Raw genomic sequence first — 15,790 nt, 5'->3', positions numbered from 1 at the left:
TGAAATAAAGTCAGAAGTTTTATATTTATCAAACTGTAAAGGTCCCTAATTTATGGGCTACTAACAAGATTCTTTATTTCAATATGTCATCTTTTAGCTTGAATTTTAGTTTTAATAAAATATAATGAGCACAGTCAAATCAAGTTCCATTATAAAATTTTACTTCAATAGATTTTTACAGCTAAGAGAGTGTAAAAATGATAGCTGACAAAAGTTGGATTCTCATTTGTTTTATCACTAATAAGTGAAGATGAAGGAAAAATTTATCTGAATATAACCCTACATTCCTGATGAAAAAATTCTTAGTTCGTAGCAGCATTATTTACAATAGCCAAGATCTGAAATCAGCCCAAGTGCCCATCAGTAGATGAGTGGATAAGAAAGCTGTGCTACATTTACACAATGGAATACCACACAGCCTTAAAAGAAGGAACTCTTACCTTTTGCAACAGCATGAGGGACCTGGATAGTATTATGCTAAGTGAAATAAGCCAGTTAGAGAAAGACAAATACCATATGATCTCACTTATATGTGGAATGCAATGAACAAAATAAACTGGCCAACAAAATAGAACCAGAGGCATGGATACATGGAACAGATTGATAGCTGTCAGGGAGGGAACTGGATGAAAGAAGGTGAAGAGATTAGCCAAAGAACGTACTATATCCATAACCCATAGACACAGACAACAGTGAGGTGATGGCCAGAGAGAAGGGGGGCCAGGGAGCAGCTAAAGAGGAGGGGAAATGGGGACATCTGTAACAGTGTCAACAATTAAGTTTTAAAAAAAGTAAATACCTTTATTTGAGAATGTTTCCTGATCAGTTTTTCTTATGATTCTAGGCGATGGTTTTGGTACTGGTGATGGGTCCCTTTCAGGGAACCCTTCAATGTGGCTTCCAAACTGTTGACGTCTCAGTTTGCTGTCAACCTCCAGTTTTTCTAGAGTAGTCTTGAGGCACTGCTCATTGGTTATCATATATAATTTACAAAACTACAGGAAATAAGAAAGTAGTCCAGTTGCTAAAACAGTCAATCATACATTTGGGAGGAGAAAGCAAATGCACATTAGTAGGCAAGGAATAGACTGATAGATGGAATATGTTTCCTATTGAACGAGGGTACTCCTTTTATTTTCTTGAGTCAGACTGACCACCCTCAAGTGACCTAGTGAAATGCAACCATGATTCATTGAGGAAGGCATACTCTGGGTGAAAATAAAATGTTACACAAAGAGAGGTGGTTTATTATTATTTTTTTACAACACATGTAGACTTGCATTTGTTCTAAGTAATTTTATGATTCTTCCACCCCAGAAAAGCATATACCTGAGGAGTCTCTGTTTTTGCATGGGTACATTGTGTGAGTGTGCATGCATTTTAACTTGGTTATATTATTTTAATGTAGTCATCAGATTACAATTGTGGGAATGGAGAGGTTAAATTTCAAGTATAATCAGTACACAATATACAAGTATGTTATTGCCAACATTTTAAAAATGTGCTCTTTTAAAAACACTTCTACAGAGTAAGCAAATTTACATCAATGTGAACTTATGTACCTTGATGTAGTCAAATTTGCCATCAGCATTTACATCGGCCAAATTTATTACAGCATTTACTTCTTCTTGAGTCATCTTCTCACCTTTCTGAAAAAACAATATTTATTTCAAAACAACATGACTATTACTTTGCTATGCATGGGGAGAGTGGAAATTCATTTTAATCTTTTCTATAAGTTTGACTACATGGTTTCCTTATAAATCTCAGAATGAGTACTATGTCAAGTAAGAATAAAACATATAAAATTTCACAATTTTATAAAATTTTGTAAATGTGTGCTGAATTTCAATATACTAAATTTGAACAATGTGTAACATAGATCCAGTAATAACTATTAAAATTACAATGATGATACTTTCTTACATTGTACCAAGAAAGAGAATCAACTCTGAATCCCATTAATACTTTGTTTCTCTTTTATTTATCACATATGAATCACTGATTTACAGAGTTCTGAGCAGGAAAAGAATTGCATGGAAACACAAGGGGATTGCAAAGTGGGCTCAATTTTACACGTTATCTTGTATTTACAAAGCACCTTTCATCCAGAAAGATCCTTAGGTACTTTATAAACAACACATACATGATTCATTTCACCTGCCAATGAAATTGTTATTTTTAATGTGGACTTTGGTTGCCAAAAGCAGATTCCAAGTTTTTGCAAAATACTCATATTACAAAACTGTTTCACAGATCTTACCTTTGTTAGAAGTTTATAAAGGTCAGTGTGTAAAATAGAGCCATCATCATTTACATCTAATTGTTTAAATGATTTTAGCAGTTCTGCTTTTGAAGTAGGTTTTTCCTTTCTTAAAATTATACAAAAATCATCAAAATTCAGTTTGGCAGTTTGAGGAGTCCAATATTTATCAATAGTCTTTTGGGATGGATTTCTTCCTGCATGCTGAAGAGCTGCCCAATAAAACAAGAATTATTTTTAAAGTAACATTTGGAATTGGTACTTAAGTACATTTTTTCTTTAAATCATTATATACTAGAGGCCCGATGCATAAAATTCGTGCAAGGGTAGGCCTTCGCAGCCCTGACTGCCTTGGCCCTCGGAGCCCCGCTTCCCTGCCCACTGGTCATTCTGGAAGGTCATTCAGCTGTCTGGTCTAATTAGCATATTAGCTCTTTATTATATAGGATTACAATATTATATAAAAGTACACAAATACAAATATATTACCTTTGATTTTGCTAATATATAGTTGTATGTGAAATAGTTTATTCTTGTACTATTATTTATTAATTGCTGTATTATTTTCTATATGAATAACCTACTTTTGCTCCAACATATATATATAAATATATATGTATAAGTATATATATATCCAACTAAAGATTATTGATTTATTAATGCCAGAATTAAATAGATTTTTCCTATTCTGACAGGTTTTTCTCAACCTACATGGTTTAATTACCTTATTTATTTCATAACAGTGCTTGGAGAAAATAAAAGATTAAAAAACAACCATCTACTTGATTGTTTTGAGGACATAAGAATAACCATAAAATCATAAATTATTACTTTTTCTGGTTCAACAAATATCTTAATGGAATAAAGAAATAATTAGTTTGAAAACAGTACTGTCACCAAGGCATGATATCTAAAATGTTCATCATTGCTAGATATTATAATTTCAAGAACATCATGCCCCAAATGTCAAATATAGGCACAAAAAATATCTAGTTACAGCTATAGCCCTACTAAAAATCAAGAATGTCAACAAACTTAAGGGAAGACAATTGTAGAGCTACAATGGTCAAACCACTTTTTATTTTTATCCAAAACATTTGAAAATAATCCTATAGCCAGGCCAGTGTGGCTCAGTGCTTGAGTGTTGACTCATGCACCCAGAGGTCACTAGTTTGATTTCAAATCAGGGCACATGCCTGGGTTGCGGTCTTGATCCCAAGGAGGGGGCATATATATTTTTCATAGATAGATAGATAGATAGATAGATAGATAGATATAGAGATATAGATATAGATATAGAGATATAGATATAGATATAGACATAGATATAGATATAGATATAAAAAATAATAGAGACATCTGTGAGCCCATTATATTGAACTTCCACTGTGCACAGGCATAACAGTGTGATTTTTTTATTTTCCAGAGACACAAGCTCCTTGGCTCCTAAGTTTTATAATTTCAATAGAAAGTGCACACCTGAAGTGTAAAATTGCTACCTGTGGTCATGATGTATAGTTCATAACATATTAGAAGTCCATAGACCAAGAGAAATGTCCCCATCCTCCAGATTATACTAGTGCATCATTTCTAGACAAAACTTTGGCACAGGAATAGAAACAAGTTCATCATCTAGAGGTGCCTTTCAGAGCTACAAAAGGTGTAGCTGTAGTAATTGACATCTTCTGTTCACCTAGAAAGCCTTTGTGGAAATTTGTAACAGTGGAGATAATATAATTTTTTTTTTATTTCCACAGGTTTATTCTGGATGTAGACAAAAATACTGATTACCATGCTGACCTAGGAATAAAGAGCAGTATTTTGCCTAGTTTATAAATGGACAATTCCTTAATTCATCTATCAAGAAGATAAAGATAAATGTTTTAGTACTCCATCGCCAGCCAACCTTTACCCTTTAAAACAAGCACGTCAAACTCGCTGCCCACAGGCCACATGCGGCCCAATACGAACATTTATGCGGGCCAGCCAATATAATGACATGTAAGAAACGTTTTAATAAAAATTTTGTAACTTAAGTTTTACAATACCCGGTTATACATAATTATTAATAACAAACTACAACATTTGCTAATGACTGATTACTATAATCATGTTGCATTCATTTCCCTTACGCACCTTATGCGCAGGCGCACCATTTCTCTCCACTAATACTAGCAGCAAATATTTTAGCAAATTTTTAGACTAATTGCCATGTCATTAGTCTTGGACTGACTTGTTTGGTGTGCGCAACAGGAAATATTTGGCTTTCAGAGAACAAGAAAAATAGGTTTATTTGCATGGCGCTTATTAATTTTGTGCAGTTATTCAGTGTCTGGTAAGGTAATGTTCAAGAAAAAATGTTAATTTTTATTAAAATGTTCTATTATTTTATGTTAACGATTACTCGTTTATTTCAGCCTTTTGTATTCAGCATGTCTCCATTGAAATAAACCTACGTTCCTATGAAAATTGAAGCTTTTGTTTTTTTGCGGCCCACGTAAACTTGGCCCGTGTTAGCCTTTGAGTTTGACATGCTTGCTTTAAAAGCTGGGGATACACTCTAGCCGGTTTGGCTCAGTGGATAGAGCTTTAGCCTGTGGACTGAAGGGTCGCAGGTTTGATTCCAGACAAGGGCACATGCCTGGGTTGTGGGCTCGATCCTCAGTAGGAGGCCTGCAGGAGGCACTCTATCAATGATTCTCTCTCTTCATTGATGTTTCTCTCTCTCTCCCCCTCTCCCTTTCTCTCTGAAATCAATAAAAATATATTTAAATAAATAAATGCTGGGACTACAAGTAGGACCTCAGTGAAGTTATTTGAAGTCAAAAGCCCATGTAAAGAAATGGTATTTCACCCTAACCGGTTTGGCTCAGTGGATAGAGCGTCAGCCTGCGGACTGGAGGGTCCTGGGTTCGATTCCAGTCAAGGGCATGTGCCTTGGTTGCTGGCACATCCCCAGTGGGGGGTGAGCAGGAGGCAGCTGATTGATGTTTCTCTCATCCATGTTTCTAACTCTCTATCCCTCTCCCTTCCTCTCTGTAAAAAATCAATAAAATATATATATTTTTAAAAATTCAGTTATCTACACTAATAATAGACAAATATGTAAATTGGCCATACTTTCACAACACCCCAAGTCAATCAGGAGTATGCAAATTAACCCAACAAGGATGGCGGGCCTGTGGGCAGCGCGCACGTGCGCAGGCACCAAGTGGCCGGGGGTGGTGGTGGGGGGGGGGCGGGCATGGTGATGATGCGGGCATTCCGCACCGCCCCAGCTGCTCCGGGCCTCTGGCAGCGTGGGAAGGCAGAAGGGCAGCTCCAGGCCGGAGCAAAGGCAGAAAGGCGGCTCCGGCTGAAGCAAAAGCGGTGCCGGCAGCCAGGGGAAGGAAGACCCATTCTTGCACAAATCTTCGTGCATTGGGCCTCTAGTCTATATATATAAAAGCTGAAGCGACTGTTAGAACCGGACAACTGGCTGGTAGCTATGACGTGAACTGACCACCAGGGTTGCTATGACACGCACTGACCACCCTCAACGCAAGAGCTGCCCTCTATGGTCAGTGCACTCCCACAGCCAACCTCCTGCGGTCCCTCCCCCCGCCAGCCGGACCTGATCAGCCCCAATCGCCGGACAGGCCGAGGGACCCCACCCGTGCACAAATTTGTACACCAGGCCTCTAGTTTCCTAATACTTTTCTTTTATAGCTATTCACCCCATTGTTATATATCCTTTACATTTTCCTTAATATAGGTCAAATTCAGAGTAGCTATTCAGATGCCGAAAGTGTTTTAATTCTATTGTCAATCTTCCTGTACCAAAATGAGAATTTAAAAAAATTTGAAAGTAATTGACAGGTTTAAAAGTACAATTCTATCCTGCATAAACATTGAAAGTTTTATTTTGAAGATGCTACAATATGTAACTATATAAAATAGCATGATAGCATAATGTAGTAGTTCCATTGCTCAAACTAAAATTGGGATGATTTGACAACATAATTCTAATTCCAGTCTTTCTGATTTAATTAACTTTCAACAAATAAGGCAAAATACTTTTTATTTTTTACCTAAGTAAAGTTGGTCTTTAGAAATAATGTTTTCTAAGCTGCTTTTGAAAACAGTTAAGTAGGCAGCTCTACAGTTCATATAAAATATCTCCTCTTCAGTTAGTGGATATTTCTTTGTTCGAGGACTCTCGGAAAGCGATGATTTCTGACTGGAGAAGGCTGCATCACTTCCTGGACTGATGGCCATTCTACTAAAAAATAATTTTAAAAACTGGTTTAGTAAATGTTAATCCCCTAAAGTGCAAATGTCATCTTGCCTTTCAAATGAGAGCAGGAGGATCAAGACATTAGAGTTTTTAGTTGTGGAGGAAAAAAAGATGAACATTATATTATGCATAAGGTTGTATTATCTGGTAAACTAGAAAAGTTTCTGCTTTATTAATATATATGTATATACCAAAGAACAAAACCAAAACAAAGATGTAACAAATACAAAGAATCATAGGAAAGGAAAAACCTACATCTATTCTCTCAAAATAACAGGACAGTCAGTTAAGACTCTTCATAGGATTGTCATGAGGATTAAATACTAGTAAGTTAATATATGTGAAGCATCCAGAACAGTGCTTGGCACAAATTAAGTGCTAAAGAAGCTGTACAGAGAGTGAAACGCCATAGTAACAAGATCGTGGATGTAATGTGATTGGCAGTTGGCATCCATCTCCACAGCAGGATCAAGCAGGTCATTTCACTAACCTTTCAATAATGCAGCCCCACATTTTACATGACTGGTTTTTAAAAATCCCATTTATAGTGTTATGAGATTTTACTGTGTTCCATTACTAACAATAATGTTTTGGGTTTATATAACACCTCTGCTCATAAGAGCTTAAAAAACTGTCATACATCATGATGTATCCCTACTACAGTGGTCAGGTATTTTTAGTCCATTTTACAGATGAGAAAATTGAGGGGCAGAGTCACCAACTGAACAGTAGGTAGCCAAAGTCAGTAAATTTCAGTAACCGTTGCTTCTTTATTAATGTGCATGAAGGCTTCTTGTACAATAGTTACAATGAGGCACTAAATCGTGCTGGCCGTCTAACAGCTTCCAACATTATTTTACCCAGCTTTGACTTTAAAAAATACATTCCAGCCTAATAAATTGAATATTTCAAGTTCAACAATAAGACGACACAGGTAGGGTCCCCTTCAGGACTCATTGGATTCTTACTCAAGAGGCCTAAATCACTTGCACCTTCTTGAATTATATAGGTCTTTTACACTTGGGAAAGAAAGATAATAATCGCTTATCATGGATGAAGTACCCTATTTATAATACACAGACCGCCTGCCTGACACTTTCCTATTACACCAGATTTAGAAGGACCCCATAGGGATGTGGTGTCACAGTCTGGTTACTGCAAATTGGTATCACGATAATTAAGCATCAGAGTTTTAAACACATATGCGTCCACGCATCTCCTCCAAAAAAAATGGGAAAGAAAACCGTTCCAACGAGGAAGAGAGGACGTGCATTTTGCAGCAAGCAATTTTAAAATGTGATGGGTTTTATTTATTTATTTGGATTGTCTTCGAATACGTATTTTCCAAATAAGGTGCCTCCCTCCCGTGGAAATCCCCCGGCAGAAATGTTACAGAATTCTATTCTTTCCCTTTCTGTGAGGGGAGCCGAAACTAGGCTTAAATAAATATATAACTGGACCCCCTCAGGCTTGGAAACCTCCTTCATTTAAAACTCCAGCCCGAGCGCCAGGCAGGGGCCTAGAGAGCACATTGCAGCAAACGGCTCCATCAATAACCAGCCACACGGTAGCGAGAAAAATAAACGAACAAGCGCCTCGGGCTTTTCCAGGGCCGAGTGGAAACAGAGCGCCAGCCACACCGTCCCCACGCGGAGAAACATGTGCACACAGCTGATCCCGGGCAGCATCGCTGTCTCTCTGTATTTCTCAGAGCATGAGCCTGCATTTAAGCGTACATTTCAGGTCCCGCCGTGCACCCGGTGTTAGTATGACAGAGAAGGTAACGAAGCGGGTGAGAGGAAAGCTGAGCAGGAAGGGACACGACGCGCAGAGAGAGACCGCGGCTTGATCGCTACCTAATTGCAGTTTACAGACGAACGGGCGCAGCCAATTCTCTGCACGGATTCCACGATCCGCTCACCGAAGCCGGACGGACCTCGGCCTCTCTCTAATTACCATGGCAACTGAACCTCGCTGCCACCGGAAATCAGACGCAGCGCACCTCCCAAAAAGGTCCGGCTAGGAATCTAGGGATCGTTAATCCACAGTGGTCAGAGACGGTCCTGTTGCTCCGCCACCGGGGCTGGTATGGCCAGCATCGTGAGCGAGGGTCCTTCCTGGGCTGCACTGCAAGGGGCTGGATGCGGTCTCTGACCGACACCCCCTCCTCCTTTCCCCGCAGGAACTCGGATGCGTTGTCGCGGGTCTGTGTTTCCGGCGGGCTACATTGAGTGTGACACCTCGTCGACGCCGGCTCGCCCGCGCTTTTCAGGTTCCGCGTTTCCTCCGGGAGGTTCTGTCTGCGAGAAGGTTGCTCGCTTAGTTTGATCCAGCGGCAGTGGTCCTTCCCTCAGTGTGGAAATGCCGTAGGTATCTCCGTCCAGGCATTGCTGTTTGTCGGGCCCCTCTGCGCGCCTGGAGAGTTTGTTGTTTTTTAAAGTAACCTTTTGTGTTTTTCTGCTTTTCTGAGTATAAACTTGTCTCCTCCGCCGACAGTTCCTGGTGCTTACCCACTTGATACCCTCAACCCACCTCTGCCCACCTTGCAGCCGCAGTTAGGTGATAGTCTTGGTCCACGTTAATCCTGACTCTCCACGGCCTTTGACTGGGTTTATAGGCTGTGGGCGGTAGCCTGTGATGTATTTTAGTGCTTGAAGTAATTCCAGATATGGTCAACATACCAAGAATGGGATGGAGTCGATTGGAACACGCCAGATCATTTGACGATGCCCATGAGTGTGGTGAGTTCCCACAAACCTATAGGGCAACTCAGGAACTGGGTCTGGGGGACTCTTTCTGCCTCCCCACATGGGAGTCTGTGCTGTGAGATTCTTTCCCCTCCCCACGTGGAGTCTGTACTTGTTCTTCAATAAATTTCCACCTTTTCAATGCAACAAATAAGGAGAACTGGGTCTCAAGAGACCTGCATTCCAGCTATGACAGCAGGAAGCGTAGCCAATTCTGGCGTCAGTTTCTTTATTGCTGCTGTATAGAAACTTTTAAAAAGTTCAGGAAATAAGTTTTTCTTTGGGGTGGAGGGATTACTATCTAACACGTGAAATTTTCTGGCAGTCCTTGTCCCCAGGTTGACTTAGGTACCCCCTCCTGTGCATTTCTGAAGTAACTTACTTATTCCACTATTATTTTTATTTTTATTTTCTTATTTTTAGATTTGAGCCAAATGCAAAGCAACACAGAGGGGGAAATATTTGTATTAAATAAGAATTGGCATGAAAGTGGAAAGATGTAAAGAAATAATAATTTGGCTCAGTGGATAGAGCGTTGGCCTGCAGACCTAAGGGTCCTGGTTCAATTCTGGTCAAGGGCACGTACCTCGGTTGTAGGTTCCCCCTACCCCTTCCCTTAGTGCCCCAGGAGAGAACCAATCTCACATGGATGTTTATCTCTGTCTTTCCCTCTCTCTTCCAATCTCTCTAAAAACCAATGGAAAAATATCCTCGGGTGAGGATTAAAAAGAAAAGAAAAAAGAATAACCTGCATTTATTGAATCCTTGTGATCTGGTACAGTTTTAACAATCTACCTACATAATTCTCATTGAATCCTAAAAAGGGACTTTAGGAGGTACTGTTATCTATAATTTCCAGATAAAACAGGAGGTACTGTTATCTATAATTTCCAGATAAGAAAACTCAGCACTTAATATGGTGTCCTACACAATATCAATAAATGTGTTTCACTTATATCCTTTTTTAAAAAGTACATTTTTATTGATTTCAAAGAGGAATGGAGAGGGAAAGAGAGAAAGAAACAATGATGAGAATCATTGATTCGCTGCCTCCTGCACCCCCACACTGGGGATACAGCTCGAGGTGACCTCCTGGTTCATAGGTCTGTGCTCAACCATTGAGCCATGCCTGCCGGGCAATTAGATCCTTAAAAGTTAGGATTATAGCCGAAACTGGTTTGGCTCAGTGGACAGAGCGTCGGCTTGCGGACTGAAGGGTCCCAGGTTCGATTCCGGTCATGCCCTTGGTTGTGGGCACATCCCCAGTGGGGGGTGTGCAGGAGGCAGCTGATCGATGTTTCTCTCTCATCGATGTTTCTAACTGTCTATCTCTCTCCCTTCCTCTCTGTAAAAAATCAATAAAATATATTAAAAAAAAAGTTAGGATTATTGAAAAGGTTTTGCTTTCCCCAGGATTAAGCAAGAAGACTTGTCTTCCTATTGCTGCACTTTAAAAAAATCCAGTTAGCACTTTTGTGAACCTTCAAGGATAATGTAGCAAAAGTCCTACTAAATAGGAATACAATGGAAACTGGTGTGCATTTGCTTAGTAAGTGGTGATAACTATGACCCCGTTCTGTATAGATAGTGGGGAAGCAAAAAACTATTAAAAGTGGAACTTTTGTGTTTTTTTTTGTTTTTGTTTGTTTTTTTTATATTTTTATTAAAATTTTAAATAAAATTTTTTTTAATTAAATCTTTATTGTTCAGATTATTACATTTGTTCCTCTTTTTTTCCCCCCCATAACTCCCCTCCTCCCAGTTCCCGCCCCACCCTCCGCCCTCACTCCCCACCCACTGTCCTCATCCATAGGTGCACGATTTTTGTCCAGTCTCTTCCCGCATCTCCCACACCCCTTTCCCCCCCAGGAATAGTCAGTCCATTCCCTTTCTATGTCCCTGATTCTATTATAATCAACAGTTCATTCTGTTCATCAGATTATTTATTCACTTGATTCTTAGATTCACTTGTTGATAGATGCATATTTGTTGTTCATAATTTGTATCTTTACCTTTTTCTTCCTCTTCTTAAAGGATACCTTTCAGCATTTCATATAATCCTGGCTTGGTGGTGATGAACTCCTTTAGCTTTTCCTTATCTGTGAAGCTCTTTATCTGACCTTCAATTCTGAATGATAGCTTTGCTGGATAAAGTAATCTTGGTTGTAGGTTCTTGGTATTCATCACTTTGAATATTTCTTGCCACTCCCTTCTGGCCTGCAAAGTTTCTGTTGAGAAATCAGCTGACAGTCGTATGGGTATTCCCTTGTAGGTAACTGAGTTTCTTTCTCTTGCTGTTTTTAAGATTCTCTCTTTATCTTTTGCTCTTGGCATTTTAATGATGATGTGTCTTGGTGTGGTCCTCTTTGGATTCCTTTTGTTTGGGGTTCTCCGCGCTTCTTGGACCTGTAAGTCTATTTCTTTCACCAGGTGGGGGAAATTTTCTGTCATTATTTCTTCAAATAGGTTTTCAATATCTTGCTCTCTCTCTTCTTCTGGCACCCCTATAATTCGGATGTTGGTATGCTTGAAGTTGCCTCAGGCTCCTTGCACTATCTTCATATTTTTGTATTCTTTTTTCCTTTTGCTTTTCTGGGTGGGTGTTCTTTGCTTCCTCGTATTTCAAATCTTTGACTTGATTCTTGGGATCCTCTAGTCTGCTGTTGGGAGTCTGTATAATATTCTTTATTTCAGTCATTGTATGCTTAATTTCCAATTGGTCCTTTTTCATATCCTTGAGGGTCTCACTATATTTCTCGGAGGTTTCTAGAAGATTCTTGAGTAACCTTATAACCGTGGTTTTGAACTCTATATCCAGTAGTTTGCTTTCCTCCATTTCTGTCATTTTTTACCTGTTTCTTTGTCTCCACATTTTGGCTGCTTCCCTGTGTTGATAGAGTGGCTTTCTGTGCTAGGTGTCCTATAGGGCCCAATGGCTCAGCCTTCCTAATTACCTGAGTTGGACACTCTTGGTGCACCCCTTTTTGGGCTGTGTGCACAGTCTTATTGTAGTTAAGCCTTGATTGCTGTTGGTATCACTGGAATAATTGACCTCCAGACCAATTGACTGAGAGGACCAGTTGTGTCTACAATGGGAGAACTTCTGCGCTGGAGACACCCTTATGGGGCAGGACTTGCTTCAGTGGGGCTTTGACGCTCACTGAGTCTGCCCCCTAAGTGTGTCTCTTATGGGTGTGAAGCGTTATAATCTGGATGGTCTCACTCTGACCACTGTGTGTTGTAAATGTTTCCCTCCACGTCCCACGTGGTTCAGGGTTCAGGATCTGGAAGAGGAGCCGCACACAAATGAAGAGAAAAGACAAGAGATAATTTGAGAATATTGGGGGGCCAGGCGGGTAAGTCCAACTCAAGAGGAAGGACTTCCACCGCTGCTCAGGCTGCACCAACTATTTTAGAGTCAGAGATAAACAAAGTAGTGGTTACCATAGTTACACAGTTCTTGTGAATTTCACTTGTTTTGACCATAGTTACACTTCCTGCACTTCCCTCAGCCCATTAGCTTCCCAGATAAGATCTAGGGCGTGTTATAAGGTCAAGCCTAATTAAGCTAAGCGGGCTGTGCCCTCTAAGCTGGGACTTGTTTGTGACTTTGCCAACAAGTCAGTCCGAGGCTTAACCCTATATTGGTTTCCCACCACTGGGTACACTGTCTCTTGGATCTCCAAGGAGGTGCAAATTCAGCCACTGCCTGAGGCCACCCAGCAGGAGCTACAGAGAGATCTGCAGATTCTTCCTCTTTGTTTGGGGTTTGGCAGTGCCCAGATGAGGCTCAGCTGTGAAGCAATGCAGGCTGCTGACGAGCCTTAGTCCTTCTTTTGGAAGGACTGGGGTTCTCTGACCCAGCTACAGTTTGACAGGTTTTTAGGCAGAGAAAGGCCAGGCCTTTCGCATGCAAAAGCCTCTGCGCACAGCTTGGGTGGGGTTGTAAATTGGGTGGGGCGGGTTCTCAGGGAATCACCAGGGCGGAGCAAACCGCAATGGCTGCCAATCTGCTCTGGCTCAGAGAGGTCCCGGGGTCTGTGTTCCGCGGCCCCATGCAGGAATAATGAACGCTGCAAGCACCTCTGCGAGAAAGCCGCCCTCATGTTCTGGCCCGATGCCAGACAGTCCAGTTTCTCTCTGTATGAGTCTGGGTCCCCATATTCTCGCCCAGAATTGGAGTTCAGAGCAGTCAGGAGCTTGTATCTCCCTCCGATTGAAAAAGACAACTGCGTACCCAGCTGCCAGCCCTTTTCGTACGTGTCTCTGTACCTCCCCGCTTCCACACCTCTGCACCTCCTCCCGGGCTCAATGCACTTTTCTCTTTCCTTCTAGTTGTAGAATTTCCACTCAGCCAGCCTTCCTGTGGTTCTGGATGATACTAGTTTTGTCTTTTAGTTGTAGTTTTAATGTGGTTGTGCACGGCAGCAAGTTCGGGTGTTTACCTATGCCGCCATCTTGGTTGTCTCAATAAAATATATTTTTTAAAAAAAGGTTTATGAATGGCAAATAAGCATTTTGTTAGACATCAGGGAAATGAAAATTAAAACTATGTTGAACATCCAATAGAATATTGTATATACATTTTACATTTTAAGAATACTAGGCGAATATTGAATCTTTTTTTAAAATTCTTTTTTATCCTCACCCAAGGATATGCTTATTTTTTTACTATAAAGAAGGAGAGAAAGAGAAACATCAATGTGAGAGAGAAACATGGATCAGATATCTCCAATACATGGAACCTGCAACCTAGGTAATGTGCTCTGGCCAGGAATCAAACCCTCAACCTTTTGGTGTACAGGATGATGCTCCAACCAACTTAGCCACCTGGGCCAGGGCTGACTATTAAATCTTGGTGAGTAGGTTTGTTTCATAGAGGTATGGGTTAGCACTTATGAAAATAGTTCCTGTGTCTTCTAGGCTTGAGCAAATAAATGTATTGAGGATCATGGGAGCTAGGTTTTCACTGTTGGATAGAGAAATTTAACATATTTTGGTATGCTCTTGGTTCTAACCACAGAACACACCAGCTAAGAGACTATAGGTAAGACTGTTAATATGACATCCTTTAGGAACCTGCATTTAAATGACCTTAAATAGAATTTGGAGAGTCATAAAAATTAAAGGAATTAAATATATTTTTGGAGTTAAGACAGGTTTTAAATAAAAAATAATAAATCATTAATTGAACAACTTTATGCCAATCACTGTCAGGCCTTGGGGATATAATTGTGAACAGATACTGTACCTTTCTAGGAGTTTTAACTTTAGTAGGAGAGATATTTTAGCAGGCATTTTTAGAACTCATAACCTACCAGTTAACAGACAAGGTGCTAATAATATAAATATCTTAGTTAAGGAGGGAAGACAAACTAAATAAATAGATTATTCAACATAAATAAGTTTAGTGAGAGAGGCATGTACAAGTGCTTTAGGTATAGAGTGGAAGAATCCTTAGTGCAAACTAAATATCTTCAGGGAAAACTTAGAAATGATTGTGCTGGGCCAGCTGGTGTGGCTCAGTGGTTGAGTGTCAACTCAGGAACCAAGAGGTCACGGGTTCGAGTCCTGGTCAGGATACATACCCAAGTTTTGGGTTTGGTCCTCTGTGGAGGGCATGCTGGAGGCAGCCGATAGGTGGTGTTCCTCTCTCATAGATGTTTCTACCTGTCCATCTTTCTAAACAAAATTTCAAAAAAATTTTTTTTAAATAAATAAAATTTTTAATAAAGAAATGATTGTGCCAGAATCTAAAGGGAAGGGTAGCATCAATGTTAGTTTATTATTATTAATTTTTATGTTGTAAAATATAATACATATAAGAAATTATATAAAACTAGAGGCCTGGTGCATGAAATTCATGCATGTCCCTCAGCCTGGCCTGCACCCTCTCCAATCTAGAACCCCATAGGGATCGGGCCTAAACCGGCAGTTGGACAGCCCTCTTACAATCCAGGACTGCTGGCTCCTAACTGCTCACCTGCCTGCCTGCCTGATTGCCCCTAACCACTTCCCTGCTGGCCTGATTGATGCCTAACTGCTCCCCTGCTGGCCTGATCACCCCCAGCTGCCCTCTCCTGCAGGCCTGGTCGCCCCTAACTGCCCTCCCCTACAGGCCTGCTCGCACCCAACTGCCCTCCCCTGCCAGCCTGGTTGCCCCCAACTGCCCTCCCCTGCAGGCCTGGTTGCCCCCAAATGCCCTCCCCTGCCGACCTGGTTGCCCCCAACTGCCCTCCCCTGCCGGCCATCTTGTGGCAGCCCTCTTGTGGTGGCCATCTTGTGATGATGTCATGCAAGGGCGTGACACCACCTAGGCTTTTATTATATAGGATTCTGATATGTCTATTTGGCCCCTTTCAATAGACGCTTTTAAAGGACTTTATGTATGTATGTAGGTGTGATGATATACATTCTTATATATTTCTTGCAGAAGGTAACAGTAATGAATATTTTATTAATGTTCATTTTTGAGAGTACCCATTTAGGAATGAAATAATTTTA

General features: G+C 40.5%; 2 protein-coding genes across 9 annotated transcripts in view; one reads left to right on the top strand and one right to left on the bottom strand.

Moving 5' to 3' along the window:
• The window catches only part of EFCAB7 (EF-hand calcium binding domain 7), a 60,868-nt gene extending 52,327 nt beyond the window's left edge, over positions 1 to 8,541 (bottom strand). For 5 of the 6 annotated variants that reach the window (XR_004974019.1, XR_004974020.1, XM_036349287.1 and 2 more), the window contains exons 1-5: positions 8,396 to 8,535; positions 6,334 to 6,524; positions 2,264 to 2,475; positions 1,563 to 1,649; positions 800 to 995 (exon numbers count right to left, since the gene is read on the bottom strand). Coding sequence is in view for 4 of the 6 variants with exons in the window: in XM_036349287.1 (XP_036205180.1) it covers positions 800 to 995; positions 1,563 to 1,649; positions 2,264 to 2,475; positions 6,334 to 6,520 (682 nt within the window). In the remaining 2 variants the exon portion in view is untranslated. Of the gene's footprint in view, positions 1 to 799; positions 996 to 1,562; positions 1,650 to 2,263; positions 2,476 to 6,333; positions 6,525 to 8,395 lie in introns of all 6 variants that reach the window. The other variant, XM_036349288.1, reaches the window with a different exon arrangement.
• A 236-nt stretch (positions 8,542 to 8,777) lies between these two features.
• Positions 8,778 to 15,790, top strand: part of LOC118676034 (integrin subunit beta 3 binding protein) — a 62,576-nt gene continuing 55,563 nt past the window's right edge. For all 3 annotated transcript variants that reach the window (XR_004974021.1, XM_036349294.1, XM_036349295.1), the window contains exon 1: positions 8,778 to 8,905. Coding sequence is in view for 2 of the 3 variants with exons in the window: in XM_036349294.1 (XP_036205187.1) it covers positions 8,901 to 8,905 (5 nt within the window). In the remaining variant the exon portion in view is untranslated. The remainder of the gene's footprint in view (positions 8,906 to 15,790) is intronic.

This window comes from Myotis myotis, unplaced genomic scaffold, assembly GCF_014108235.1.
Source record: "Myotis myotis isolate mMyoMyo1 unplaced genomic scaffold, mMyoMyo1.p scaffold_m19_p_2, whole genome shotgun sequence".
Taxonomy (NCBI): domain Eukaryota; kingdom Metazoa; phylum Chordata; class Mammalia; order Chiroptera; family Vespertilionidae; genus Myotis; species Myotis myotis.
Note: the sequence above shows the minus strand (reverse complement) of the source record. Positions and strands in the feature narration are given on the sequence as shown.